The sequence below is a fragment of the Leptosomus discolor genome, chromosome 1 (assembly GCF_034619465.1).
Source record: "Leptosomus discolor isolate bLepDis1 chromosome 1, bLepDis1.hap2, whole genome shotgun sequence".
Lineage (NCBI taxonomy): Eukaryota > Metazoa > Chordata > Aves > Leptosomiformes > Leptosomidae > Leptosomus > Leptosomus discolor.
The window spans coordinates 151,603,540-151,618,595 of NC_141391.1; the positions used below are offsets into that span (position 1 = coordinate 151,603,540).

The 15,056-nt window shown below is 39.7% G+C and overlaps 1 protein-coding gene across 2 annotated transcripts in view; it reads left to right on the top strand.

The window, feature by feature from the left end:
* KDM5A (lysine demethylase 5A) overlaps positions 1-15,056 on the top strand; it is a 50,940-nt gene that overhangs the window by 15,785 nt on the left and 20,099 nt on the right. Inside the window, exons 8-18 of one of the 2 annotated variants that reach the window (XM_086479418.1) lie at positions 690-848; positions 3,235-3,354; positions 4,428-4,586; positions 6,173-6,354; positions 8,131-8,293; positions 9,099-9,218; positions 10,423-10,617; positions 10,732-10,913; positions 11,195-11,319; positions 11,591-11,741; positions 14,642-14,759. In XM_086479418.1, the coding sequence (XP_086335544.1) occupies positions 690-848; positions 3,235-3,354; positions 4,428-4,586; positions 6,173-6,354; positions 8,131-8,293; positions 9,099-9,218; positions 10,423-10,617; positions 10,732-10,913; positions 11,195-11,319; positions 11,591-11,741; positions 14,642-14,759 (1,674 nt within the window). The remainder of the gene's footprint in view (positions 1-689; positions 849-3,234; positions 3,355-4,427; positions 4,587-6,172; positions 6,355-8,130; positions 8,294-9,098; positions 9,219-10,422; positions 10,618-10,731; positions 10,914-11,194; positions 11,320-11,590; positions 11,742-14,641; positions 14,760-15,056) is intronic. The other variant, XM_086479426.1, reaches the window with a different exon arrangement.

A 15,056-nucleotide genomic window follows, 5' to 3' on the forward strand; every position in this document is an offset into this window, starting at 1 on the left:
ATCCCCCAGTCAGTGTTGTTCTTGTTGAGAGATTATCTCAGACAGACACCTGTGAAAATTGTTTGCTATTGTATTGGGATGAATACTTATCTGTTACCATTTGGAGTTTTTATCTTTTATTTTGGAGAAAATGAGAAAGAAGTTGATACCTTTACGTGCAATTTCCTTCCCTTCCCCTTGGATTTTTAGATTGAAATCTGTATGTTTGTGGGTTTTGTTATCTCTTTTTCCATTGCAAAGGTAATGACTGTACTGTTGCAAGCGATGGCATGTACGTTTCTGAAATAGTTTGTGAAGATTTTCTTCACTCTGTACTCTTTTTTAGGGATTTAGTTTGAATTGTTTTCCATGATAGAGGCTCAAAGAGAGGGGGAGCATAAAGTTCTAAAAACTGTAACCTATTCTTTTGCCTTAGAATAATGTAAATGAGATGCTACTTTGAGTTATTTAGAACACAATTGTCCAGCTGAACTGGATAGTTCTGCAGCACCCAAAGTCCCCTGCCCCCCATGTATTACTGCTTTGGGAAAGGGAAGTATAATGGTTCATTATCGATGCTTCTCAAAAACCAGAGGAGACTGCGTTGATTACATCCTTTATTCCTTAGTTTAAGGAAGGCGAGTTCTGGATGAGGGAACGTTTTGTAACCTTGTTTTCCTTTCTGTATTTTTTTCTTTTTTTCTTCACAGGTTGATCTGTATGTTTGTTTATTCTGCGGCAGAGGAAATAACGAGGACAAACTGCTACTGTGTGATGGATGTGATGACAGCTATCACACTTTTTGCTTGATTCCTCCTTTACCTGATGTACCCAAGGGTGACTGGAGGTGTCCGAAGTGTGTTGCTGAGGTACAATTCAAGAAGTGCTCAAGCTTCGTATGTATACTTGTGTTCCTGGAAAGATCAGAAGAGGAGCATTTTGGCTCAGTGCTGTTCCATCCAAGTAGAAGCTGTAGTTTTGTTTGGAATATTGTCAAGAGGAGCTGTGAATCTTCAACTGTTCTTTGTTGATGAGACCTGAGAAGTGTTCCTTCTAGAGCTCGGGCATAATCTTTGTTTGTTATACAGCCATGTGACAGCTAAAACTTTGGCCTTTGTATGCTAAGAGCTGAAACTCAGTTTGATAAGCTGGTAGTGGGAAATTAGGGTGAGAAGTAGGGTTGTGGTAGGCGTTTCAGCATAACAGTGAGACATTTTGTAAACTATGAAGTAAAGTATGAGATTTGGGCGTAACAGGGAGCTTTTAACAGTTGGGAATTCATTATGGCACCGTTCAGAATAGCTTGGAGCAGAAAGTGAAAGAACTAATTTAAAAATTTGTCGCTGTTTTAGGTTTGGTTTAGACTAAAAAAGGAACTGTTGACGCTCTGAAGGTGGAAGCTAGTTGAATTTCATAGTTCAAAAAAGAGCTACCATGTTCCGAGAGATCAACAGCCTAAAGGCAGCGAACCGCTCTTGATTGGCTTGGTATTTGTCTTAAGAAAACAAATTTCACAAGCTTAGGAAATTGGTAGATGTAGGATTCGGAGGATGAAAGTTTATGTTTCTAAATCTGTAATTTTGTGACTGGCTTCAACTTTTTAGACCATGTTTTTTCCAAAAGGGGCAGTTGCGCGTGCACACACGCTGGTATGTATGCATTTCCCCCCACATACCCCGCATCCTTCCTGGCTGTGGGCTTCTGCTATTCTTTATGGTGGTGTATGAATCGTTGTGCAGCCATATAATGGGGTGGATCAGCTTGCTGCTCTCTGGCCATCAAGAGAGATTAGGTTGTCAGATGAACTCAGGCAAGTGCTGTTGTGAGAGGTGGAAACTTGTAGTTACAGGCAAGGGAAAGGATGCCACTGACCCTTTGGGGTGCCGCTACAGAGCAGATTAAGCTGCTTGTTTATTTTTCTCTTGAGAGGGCAATAAAGCAGTGTTAGCAAACTACAGCAATCCAATGTGGAGGTAATTCAGAGAGTATAGTAGTAAATACAGTGACTGCAGTGGTTTAAGACTGTGGAAACTTACAAGAAATTTCAGTACTAGTATTAGTAAAAACTGGGATATGTTGATCCCGAGGAAAAAAAAATCTCTGTGTAGGGACAAAATCAGGCAAGTTAAGGTGCCAAACAAATTGTTACTGGCAAATCATACAGGAAGTACTTAAAAATTCTGGAAATACATTGAAAATAAGAGGAAGGAGGGAAAAAAACGTAGCGATATTATGTAGTGGAGGGTAAACAAATAACAGCAGAAAGAGGTTTGAAATGCTCAGTAGTCCTTTTTGCCTCAGTATTACTTTAAATGATAATTGTGCACAGATGCTTAATCTAGTGTTAACCAGCAGGGTGCTGGAACAGAAGCTAGGAAGAATAGGGTAAAGGCTCTTTATATGTATTCAGGTCAACGTTGTTTGACAGTGTTTACAGATGTTGTAGATTCTCTGTTGCAGGCTCCATTGAAGGACTACTTCAATAAATGCTGGACATAGTCTAAGGATAGTTCCTCTTGAATTCCTTTCCAGTCCTGTTTCTTTATGACTGAACATCTGACTATCAGATAGTTCTAGGTCATGTTTGTTTTCAAATATGTCTTGTACGTATAAATGTTGCGTCAAATACAAAGGAGCTGAAAAGAAAGAAATACACTAGAAATGGGTGGGAAGAGTAGCTGAAATGTGAACTAGTATTTTTTTGCACTCTTGGGATGAATGGGGATAGAACAGTGGAAGACTTGGAGGTTTTCTGTCAGATAGACCGTGTGTGTTGTTAGCTGTGTTGCGTTGTTTTAGTTTACTTCTTCCTCTTTCCGCCTATTTACTTTCACAGAGCCAAACCTGTAGATGATTTGCTGACTTGATAAGACTGACGCACTTGCAGGGTTTGTTCCTGTGCAGTTATTCTGCAGGTGCTTGAATCCAGTGTGTCTAAGAAATGTCTTATGGCTGTCTGAGCATCTCGTGCACTGTTTTGCTTTGAGGCTGGCAGCAGTAGATGATGAAAGTTAGTTTTGGATAGGAAAGCAGAAGTGTGTAGCATTGGGGTTTGCAGTGTTAGATTAGCTTCTGTACAATTAATTCTGTTGTGTTTCCGTTGTGGTAGGACTTCCTCAGCTGAGAAAAGCACTCAAAACTGGTAGCTTATTGTGTATGGTAAGGACCCAAACGGACACTATTTTTTTTTTTTGCTAAAAATGTAGCTGTGTCATAAGCTGCTGCAGGGAACAATATTTTTGTTCTGTCTCCTAGGAATGCAACAAACCCCGTGAGGCTTTTGGATTTGAACAAGCTGTCAGGGAATATACTCTCCAGAGCTTTGGTGAAATGGCTGATAACTTCAAGTCTGATTATTTCAACATGCCGGTCCATGTGAGTTTCAACTTTTGTGATTCCTTGTAGGGGAAAAAGAGAAGAGGTTTCAGCTGATCCTGGATTTTTGCTGAGGCATCTTAGCTTTGTTTAAAGAGCCACCATAAGCTTCAAATATGTAAACAAATGATTTAGCTTTCTGGCATCTGGTCACATTTCAACGTCATTTCACCCCTTTTCCTGTGATGGACAGATAGATTTATTGTTTGTTAGGGTATACCTTACTGACTGTACTCTAGTTAAGTTCTTGTCCTTTATGATTAATTGAACCTAATATCTTGTTGTTTGGCCAAAGGATCTTTCTCCTGCCCTTTTTATGGTTTAGTTTGTTCAGAGGGTAAATCATGGTTTTCCTCACTGTTACAGTCTTTTCTTGTAGACAAGTCAACAGGCTGAGTCTGTCTGATAATCACAGGGTTTTTTGTTCTGCACCTCAGCAGCATTTTTAAAACTAGCATTTCTGCTTTTGCACACTTTCACGATTCCGCTGCCCTGTAGACTGCATGCAGCACCAAGCTCCTCCTCCTCCCAGGATTCTTTGGTAATTTATGGGCGTTCTTGCTAATGCTTCTGCCTTTTAAGGACTCCAATTTATGATGCATCTCTGGACACTGAGCAAAGCAAGGAACCAAGCTTATCTTACAAATAAGCTTCATAAATAAATGCATATAAGTAAGAGTTGTAATGAGCTATATGAAGACTATGCTCGTCAATGCAATTTCCTTACTGTTACTCAGAAGTTCTGGTCGTTATCCTCTGAAATACTTTGGAATTTGCGTACTTTCATTCTGTTTGTTGCTTGGCTTCTGCTCACTGTTTCCTTCTCCCCTTCTTTTTAGCTGTACTTCTGGTAACCCCGTCTCTTTTTGTTCATTCTATCCCTTATGAGGTGGCACCCTATTTCTGTACATTGCAGCCACTGCTAAGGATACAGACCAAACTGTGACTTTGAAGAGATGGAGGGGAGAGAGGGAGTGGCCTTGGTGTTTGAAAATCCATGAGGAATTAGTAATGATTTATTGCTTGAATGATAACTTTATCTGCACATACCCTAACATCTTTTCTGCTTTCAGATGGTTCCCACTGAGCTTGTAGAAAAAGAATTCTGGAGGTTGGTGAGCAGCATAGAAGAAGATGTCATTGTGGAATACGGAGCTGATATCTCATCCAAGGACTTTGGAAGTGGCTTCCCAGTGAAGGATGGCCGACGGAAGCTGATGCCAGAGGAGGAGGTGAGGAACTGATGCAGACTGACCCAGTTCTTTGCTCTGCATGAGATTTCACATTAAGAATTAGGTCAGAAATCAGTGTGGATTTTTTTCATGAAGAAATTGCTTAAGGCTTCTGCATGCACTTAACATGCCTTTTGTGCAGGACATTAATCTGATATTATAGGTTCTTTTACAGATCTGATTGCTGCTGGCTAAGCTGCTTTTCATGATTTAAGTCACACCTGTTTTGTATCAGTTAATCTTCGTAGGCAAAGATGTGCAAGGTCTTACAATATGTCCAAGTATGAGAAGACTGATAAGATTTTTTTTCTTGTACTGAACCTTTTTGTTATACATAGCTACAGAAACATGATTCTAGCCTCCTTAGGTGGTTTGTAATAGGTAAAACAAACTAATTTGATTTAGCTTGTTTTGTTGACTGTGCATACTGTGCATGAAAAGCTGTAGATACAGCATCCTGTTATAGAAAGTTTTATAAAGAACATCTGGTAAGTATATAGTTTTCCTCAGACCTTACTGTAGCATATCAATTTTCTGGCTGCTTATATGTTTAAATTCAGACAAAATGAGAGAAAGGTGTGGTTTCATGGTTACACATACCAATTTATACTGCTCACTGGAAGAGATAATCCTGCTCGCTATTGTCTTCCACCCATACCTGCATCTTCCTGCCTGTACCTTTGTTGGCTATGCGGTGATCATGTAGCTGCTCAGTGAGTCAGAACTGCTTGTTGATCTACTTGTATGAAAGTAGTAATTTAAAAAAATATTTTCTAGCCAGATCACTTAAGTCATCTGACTCACTGCTTTGTCTTTATAGTGTCAGAGCAAAGGAAACAGCAGGAATATGCTGCTGAGCTGAGGGTGTGACCAGTCCTTTCAGCAACTATGAGATATGCCTGAAATGACTGTGAATCTGTGCTAACAGCTTTTTTTAAGGTGTAAAGTAGACTAATGTTAAAGCACAGTAGTGAACTTTTAAAGCATTCTGTTTAGATTCTCATTTTTTATACAAATTTGTGTGTATTTGAAAGTAAAGGTGGGATTACTTAACTGGTGATGCTGTATTCTCAGAAATGAGTGTGTAGGAATGTTTTCTCTTGAGAAAACTTTCTAAAGTAATACCTAAAGATCAAGATAAAACTGCAGTGCAGTAAAGCAGGTCTTAAAAAAGCTGAAATAATAATGTAAGATTCATTGCATTGTTTACAATCTTAGGTTATCCTATTTTATTGAGGATTTCTATCTTTTGTTCTACTAGTGTTGCTGGTGTTTTGTTTCACCGGAAGAGCGTGAAACTTACAAACTGGGGGGGGGGATGGGGTGGGGGTGGGAATCAAAGCCTAAGTGTACAAGCCTTGATCCAAAGAAGATGGGCTATGTATGCTGGAATACTAGGACTGGCCTTAAATCTTAATCTGATTAATTGCTAAGGTGTTTAAGGAATTATTTCCTACTTTTGTTGCAGAGTATTACCCACTGTCAACTATAGAAACGGATAGGCTGATCTGTTCCTTTGTACTTTTCTGGAGTCGGTGTCCTTACGTTCTTCTGATTTGTTCCAAATTTTCTCTGTTTTTTGGCAGGATTATGCGCTTTCTGGTTGGAACTTGAATAACATGCCAATTCTAGAACAATCAGTCCTTGCTCACATCAATGCAGATATCTCTGGCATGAAGGTACCTTGGCTGTACGTAGGGATGTGCTTCTCCTCATTTTGCTGGCATATTGAAGATCACTGGAGCTATTCCATCAACTACTTGCATTGGTAAGGGCTCTGCTTTGTGCATCGACCTTACGCTGTCCTGTTTGCCATTAGTAAATTTGTAATTCTGCTTAAAAATGCCTAGGCACCCTGATGGCATCTTTAGCTAAATGTGATGAGTGGTCCGTATTCTTAGCTGAGGTTGATTAAAAGCGAATACGGGTACTGTTTTATGCACTTCAGTGTTTTTCATTAACTGATTAAATATTCTTGTGCCACTATCAAATCATGCTTTACAGACTTACATCTTTTCTAAGAAAGCTTTTGATTTTGAACCGAGTTACAGTTCACTGATTCACTGCTTCACAATTTAAAGTTGTTATGTCCCTGTGCTGGAAATGGAGGCTGCTGCCTAGTGGCTTACACAGGCATCAGAGCTGACAGTTGAGCAGCAGATCTATGTATACGCAGAAATACTCACAGTCAAGAGAAGAGAAATTTGAAAGTAATTCTGACTTTCTGAACGATCCTAGAAGTGTTCTGGTGTTCATCTTTTGTGTTTGAAAAGAAGGATCATGGCAGATTAACTATTTGCATTGCAGTCTTCGTGGTTCACCAGAGTCAGTCACAGTGGATGGAGCAGGGCGGGAGGAGGGGGAAGCTGTGGGAAGCACCGCTTTAGAACAGGAAGTTTGTTGTACAGATTGTGAGGATGAGTTGATAGCCTTTAGATTGTGACTGCATGTTTCTGGAGAAGCATGTTTGCTAGTAAGATCTGATCCGCAGGCTCAGGAGGGAAATTAACTTCGTTTTGAGTTCAGTTATTGTCCTCAGCATGTGATTAACTAGCTCAGTGTGTGAGGGTTTTGTGTCAGCTGGTGGGATTCCAGCAGCCCAGATGCAGAGTAGGTTACTTACCGGGGTTTACTAGCTGTGTCCTACCAGCAGGTGTCAGTGAAGCCTGTAGGAACCACCGAAAACGCTGCACTGCCTCATCTAACCTTTGGGATGGTTGGGGACAGGATCATTAATACAGTTAAATGGTGCTATGTAAACGCTGTCAGCTATTTTGGCGGACTACTGCTTGTACTTCTTAATAAAATAAAATTAAAAAATAAAGCTCAGCGCCATAGGTACTAGATCCTTATAGTTTATTTAGGTTAAGACAAGACTGGAAGGACTGGAATAATTCATGTTCTCGAGTAATTTTCTGTTTAGTTTTGGTCTTGTTAATGTTTTTCTTCTCTCATTCTTAAATAATTCATGCTATTAGGCATTTTTCATCTTAAAAGTCCAGTGGACCACTGGTTTTCAGTAATTGATTATGTATATTAGAAGGATTGCTTATATTTCATTGCACTGCCTGGTGTTTTATTCTTCCAACTTCTGCTTAGCTGGTATACTGTTGCATTGGTTTCAGGAATATGACTACTTCAAGCCTAATTAAGTGGTGGAGTACCGTGATCTCTTTTTTTCTTAAACATTAGATGTGACAGCCAAGGTTTTGTTTGTTAAACTTACTTTCTTCTTCCTAAAGGAAAAGAATTCCCCATTTTATCCCTTTAGAGCATGGTAAATGACAATTATCTTCCACGTTAGGTTTGTCATGGCAAATCTGCTGTTGGGTATGTTGAGAATTGTGTTGTGTAATTGATGTTTCAGATTAGAATGATACATCCTGAAGACAACAGTTGTTGTTTAAAGACATTTTTGTGTGTAAATGCAAAATATTTGGCTTGTATGGACAGTAGTGCTAGATTTGAGCTGTACTTTGCAGTTGCATGGCACCATTACTTTCCTTGAAGTAGTGTGTTTGTTACTGTGGTTGTGTTCTCCTAGGGGAGAGCCGAAGACATGGTATGGCGTTCCCTCTCATGCAGCAGAGCAGCTAGAAGATGTGATGAAGGAATTGGCTCCTGAGCTATTTGAATCCCAGCCTGATCTCCTGCATCAGCTGGTCACTATTATGAACCCCAATGTGCTGATGGAACATGGTGTACCAGTGAGTAGCATTTTTTACATCAGTACTCCTATGCACGCTCTCTTTTTTCATTCTACCCCGGATTTGTGTAACAATGGTTTGGCATAACTCTGAAGAATTTTTATGAACACTTACATATTCAATTAATTAGTTATGGGGCATTTTTTAAAGCTGTTTTCTAGAATCTTCCCTAGACTCACCATGAAATTTAAATTATCTTATATGAGAATTGAGTGTGCCGAACTTATTACATAATATATCTTATACGTTGTGTGTTATGTTTAATTTTTAATTTAAAAAACCGCCACCCTGCCATAGAAACAAGTTTGTCTGTGAAATGCTTTTAATATCTTCTGACAGTAAAATACTTGTCTTATGTTTGGTAGAAATCTCAGCATTACAAAATGCTTTTTTGATGAAACATAATTGACTGCAGACCTTTAAGCAGCAGTCACTATCATTTGCTTTTGTCTTAGGATAAATTGCTTCCCTGGCAAATGCCCCAATAAAGCAAACCATAAACTGTTTCCAGAAGCTTTTGCATGTTCTGGTGTGAGGGATTAAATGATGATAAGAAACATCCCTTTTGGGATTCATAAAGAGAATTTTCAACTGTTAGCTTATATATTCAGCTTTTTTGAGTAAGGCTATAAACTGAAGATTCACTTTAAAAAGACATAACCAATCCTCACCGCTTTTGGGGTAGCTACGTTACCCACACTAAAGACAGTGGGGTTCAAATGTTTTGTAATTATTTGTCTTAAACTCTGTGGCAAGTTTCTTTTTTTTTTTCTTTTTTTTTTTCCTTTATCCTCACTTGTATTAGGTATACCGGACCAATCAGTGTGCTGGCGAGTTTGTTGTGACCTTTCCTCGTGCCTATCACTCTGGATTTAACCAGGGATATAACTTTGCTGAAGCTGTGAACTTCTGCACTGCTGACTGGGTCTGTTCTTTTGTATATGTTTGCTATGTCTTTGCTAGGTGAGCTTTGCAAGAAGTGTGTTTGTGACTTAATTCTCTGAAGAATAGTCTTTTAAGTTACATAGTATGTTTTATGTTTATAGTTCCTGGTACAACAAGTAAAGACTGACATGAGTTTCCATTACATGAAATAATGTTGACAAGCACATAATTTTAAGCAGCCTCAAACTGAAACTTTGGCATGTGGTCTTCCTTTTTAAGTTTAAAGTATAGTCTAACCAAAAAGGACCTTTAGCTAGTATTTCTGTGATGCCTCTCTCTGAATTTGATACACGTTAATGTACTGTCTTGAACAACTGTTGTCCTTTGGATATTGGAGGTAGGCATGTAACAGTCTTTTGTTCTCCTTTTGTGCCAGCTCATTGCACCTTTTAGTCATATTAGTGCTTGTTCTAACAGCCGTGCCACACTAGAGCACAGCTTATGTGGATTCTTCAGTAAGTTGTCAAAAGTGTGTCCTGTCACTATCTAGGGTTTACAGTTGAAAATTTCTCTCTCTAATTTTTTTGTTACTTTCAAATAGGAATTTTAGTCCTTAATCACAGAATTCTGTTCATTCATCAGGAAAATTGACTGTACGATTGACAGTGTGTCAGTGTTGTTTTTTTTTTTCCTGTGCTCATGGTGTAATCTGTGTATAGCCTCTGTGAAAAACTGCTAAACTCACACCAACTGTCTGAAATTTCCTTTGCTTAAGTAAAATTAACCATGTGTAGGAAATTCACGTAGCATTTTATAATTTTTTGCTTTAAAAGGCACAAAGTGAGTGATACCAATTTTGGTTAACTCGAGGCATCTTATGTTACATGTCTATGTCCAAGCACAGTAATGTCCAGAGGGCAATGCATTCACCTTAGCATAGATCAGAAGGCTTCTTTTTGGTGCCAGTTTCTTACAACTGGAAGTAAAAAGAGCTTATGACAACTCTTAAACTTGTGTTTGAAAGTTAGGCACATAAAGTTGTTGCAGATGCCCAACCCAACATGGGTATCTTTATACTCATCTGTGACATGATTTAGGGTTGTTATGATTTGTTTTGTCCCATGAGATACAACTCTTACAGTCCCAGTCTTTGCCCAGGTTCTGTCAAAGGAAGGAAAGTGGGAACTAAGAGACCATCTTGAAGTGTCTTTTCCCAGAATGATAGATGCTTTTTTTTTTTGTAGCTTCCCATTGGACGTCAGTGTGTGAGTCATTACCGAAGGCTAGGACGTCATTGTGTTTTCTCCCATGAAGAGCTGATCTTCAAGATGGCTGCAGATCCAGAGTGCTTGGATGTTGGGCTGGCTGCCATGGTCTGCAAGGAGATGACTCTAATGATAGAGGAAGAGACACGGTTAAGGGAGTCTGTTGTACAGATGGTGAGTAATAAAAGACAACTCTTACTTTGCTTGCAAAAGAACTTTTCTTCCCCCTCTCCATGCCTGGATTAGAGTTTTTTAGCAAGTGTCTGTTTTGTTTTTTTTTTTTGTTAGGGAGTGTTGATGTCTGAAGAAGAGGTGTTTGAACTGGTTCCAGATGATGAGCGTCAGTGCACAGCTTGCAGAACCACGTGCTTCTTGTCAGCTCTTACATGTTCCTGTAATCCTGAGCGTCTGGTGTGCTTATACCATCCGTCTGATTTATGTCCGTGTCCCATGCAGAAGAAGTGTCTAAGGTACACAGGAGGACATCCCCCCCCCCCATTTTCATCCCTATCCAATCGTTTGCTGGAGACCAGTGACCAAATACAATGTTTGGCCACACTTCTCTCTTCCTTTATTTAAGCAGTATTTTTATCCTCTTTGCTTGTTGCTTTGTTCCAAGGCAGCAGGTACTGTACATGCTCTGTCTTTCTGGCTTTGTTGTAGCTGGAAAAACTCAATGTAAGCAATATCCTGGCTTTTGTATGTGACATGGACATAATACTCTTTCTGTATTTTCCTTCCATATATCCAGGTACCGGTACCCACTAGAAGACCTTCCTTCTTTGCTGTATGGAGTGAAAGTTAGAGCACAGTCTTATGACACTTGGGTCAGTAGAGTTACGGAGGCTCTATCTGCCAATCTCACCCACAAGAAAGGTCAGACTTCTGTTGTTCGTAGTAGGATGGCTTCTATTGTTCATAGTAGGATGTCCTGAAACTCCTACATTGTTCTATATTCTCATTTAATGACAGAAACACTCTGTATTGTTTAGTGGAAAAAAGAAATGAGCTAATCTGAGTGTAATGCAACTCATTATAGTGCGCTTCAAATTGAACTAGCCTGTTGGAACCTTGATTGAAGGCCTTTGAAGCAGTCTAAAATCTCTTTTGTTTTTACACACAAATTATTTATGTGCTGTTATTACAGACGTGATCGAGCTGAGAGTAATGTTGGAGGATGCTGAAGACAGGAAGTACCCGGAGAATGATCTTTTCCGTAGGCTCAGAGATGCTGTGAAAGAAGCAGAGACCTGTGCTTCAGTAGCACAGCTGCTTCTGAGCAAAAAGCAAAAACACAGGTAAGGCAGGCACTTATTCAACAGTTTCCATTTGTCTGTTGTTCCTTGATTGGACCTGGAAATCTAAGAACCCTGAGGTTCTCACTGCCTACTAAATTCTTTCAGTGTTTCCTGCTCTTAGTGCTGTGACTCATTGAGAGGTAGGGGAGGCAGATACAGTGACACCAAGGTCCATAAAAGTGGACTTGGTTGGAATGTGTTAAACGTGCTGTTTTCAGCTGACTGAAATGTGAAATCCTTTGGAGAAGTTGTGTATTTGATCACTGAGCAGGTATTTCTCTGGATGTGTGGGAGAGCTATAGAGAAAGACAACTAGAGGAAAAACGGTAATGAAAGTAAGTCTTAATATGAACATTTGTGTTTTAGGTAGCGTGGCTAAGTGCATAGCTTAAAGCTACAGAAAGAAAATCTGTTAAAACATTGTGTTGCAATGCAGAATGCTTGAAAAGTGGGAAGTACCAGCTCACGAGTGGTGAGACAAGCACAGTTGTATCTTCTGGTACAGCACTTCTCAAAAATATTTATAATTTTGCCAGCTGTTCTTCCATTGCAGAATGTGTTGTGATGCTGATGGAGTTACTGGAAGATGCAAAGGAAATGTGTCTTGCCAGCATTAACTGGGACAAAAGGATCTTGGGGAGCAGAGCAATGCAGAGAGCCAAAACAGTCCATAGTTTGAGCCAGGCTTTTACTTTCTGGGGGAGAACAGTGGGAGGCAATGACTTGTGGCTGCCGCAGTGACTTCTAGCAGTTTAGACTCCCTTAGTTCTCTGTGTTGCCTGCCTTGCCTGTGGCTGCCTCAGTGTTACTCTGTCCCCACCTCAGCAATCTGCTGGATGTGTCCCATTGTTCTGCTGTCATGAGCCTTCCAGCAGTGTGTTCTTTCTTCTCTTCTGTGCATTCTGTGCACTGAATAAAAGTCCTATAGAAAAGAATTTGATCAGGTGACCATAATTCTTGTGCCAGCAGTTGTGTGGTAAACTTTTTGAGCTTGCATTGCCTCTATTGAGTATAAGATTTAGCTTTGTAGTTGGTTGGGTTTTTTTGCACGTGTGGTTTTTGTGTATAATAACTTCTCAAGGGAGAGAGTAAAAAAAGTAAATAACTTGTTGATTATAATAGCCAACTTTGCTACACAGAACATGTTGCATATAATTGCTTGAATTTGAACACTGAAATGCTAAGAATTACACCACAGATCCAAGTACAGTACCTGTATTTTTGCTGTATTTGAAGGGGAAAGAAGGCTCTTTTGCCTGTTTTTTGTTGCTTGTAGGATCCCATTACCACAGAGGTATGGTCACTTAGAACTCTGGTCTGGGTGAGGGCAGCAGTGCTACAGGGATTGCGTTGCCCTGTTCCTAGTGAAGTTTAACTATTTTAGTAGCTCCCAGGTGTTCCTGGTCTGTTGGTGCAACTTTTGGTGGTGTGTCTGGTCTAAATCTGAAAGAATTCCATGGGGGAAAAAAAAAAAAAAGGACTTGAATATACATCTGAGGGCTGTTGTATGCTAAATAGCAATATGATACAAAATTGGGGTTTGACAAAGAGACCTCTTTGATAAACAGCGTTAGGAAATGTAAATATAGAGGTCGCGTTCAGCTGCTTTAGTGTTTATGTTCATATTCGATACATTGAGAAGGATCACATTTATACAAAGGGTAAGGTTATTAAAAAAGCAACTTGAAAATTAGTGCTCAAACAGAACAATTTGGTAGGGATTAAAGCAGCAATAAACTCCTGGTCAAACGTAGGAAAAGAAAATCTATCCCTTATGCATCGGATAATATATAAGCCTGAAAAATAGGTAATGTGTAGCTGTGAGGATGTGTCCAATGTTCCAGTCCCATATCTCTTTTTCCCTGTTGAAAGCTGTGAGTTTCCACAGGCAGGGATAGTTGTATGTTTTTGTGCAGCATCTCGTGCTGTGGCAGTCCGTGGTTGGACTAGAGGCAGAATGCCCCTGCGGTGGCTCCAAGCATGTGTCCTCCCGCAGCGCGGTCCTTGGAGCACCGCACCCCATTCACTCTCACGCAGTAGCACTGGAGGCACAGCAGGTCCAGTGCAGCCACCGCTCCTTCTCACTGTCTGTCGTGGCAAGTCAAAGCCTGCAGTATTCTTTTTTCCCCCTCTTGAGTTTTAGATAGTATGTAATTATATTTGACCATTAATCTAAATTTTAGTTTTACAATTATATTTAAGTCCATAGGTTGAAAGATGGAATTTTGTTTTTTCTGTAATGTTTCTGTAGTAATAAAATGTAGATTCATTAGCAGGGAACAACTCTTCAGTGTCTAAAATCTGTCCTGCTTGTGAAGTTGTTGTGCCTGCCAGTGATAGGTATACCAAGTGTTTAATTTGTGCAGTGTGTCACTTTTAAGTCTTCTACTGCATTCAGTGGGCTTGTTGTACTTGCTTCGAGTGATACTTAATGGAGCTGTCTTTGCAGAACATGTCCTACTCAATAGCAGTCTTTTCCTGTTGCAAGGCCAGTTTCAGCAGTTCTCTGGCTCTAGAAAAGAAGACTTCTGTTCTGAGCTTGTTGCTGTTGCATAACTCAGACTTCTTGTCAGTGCCTGTCATGGCAGTCAACTTGAGCTGCCTAAAGCAGGCTTTTTGGGGCTATGCACTTTTGGAACGAACTCAATTTGAAAGTTATCTAGACTCTTCTACCTCTGAAGAGCAGTGTAAATTCTCTTGAAGATGCTTAGAGGAATTAAATTAGTTTTCAGTATTTTGGAATTTTGGTGGAGTTTGGGTGTTTTTTTGAGTTCTCAAGTGATGAAATTTTTTTGGTAACTTCTCAGTAATCTTGATAGCTTTCTGTCACTGGGAGTAAATCCCAGGAATTATCATCTTACCTCTCACCTAATATTGTTTAATTATCTCCATTCGTACAGCAGACAGAGCCAAGATAGTGGAAGGACACGGACCAAGCTAACTATGGAGGAGCTTAAAGCATTTGTACAGCAGTTATTTAGCTTGCCCTGCGTTATCAGCCAGGCCCGACAAGTAAAGGTAAGAGTTTGCATCTGCTCCTCAGATAATGTCATGCTTTTTACTTTGTTTTTGTGGTGTTTTGTTGTTTGGTTTTGGTTGGTGTTTTTTTTTTTTTTTTTTTTTGAACAGATAATGTTGCCTGATGTAAAGAATGAAAGGCGTTTTTCTTTAAGAATCTAAGAATTTCGTTGAGAATCAGTCCTACACTGGCAGAGATGGATTGAATGGGGTTTATCATTTATAGCTTCTAATGTAAAGGAAATAGCTGCTTTGCAATGGTATCTGTGGCCTCAAGAAAGGAAGTAAAATACTCTG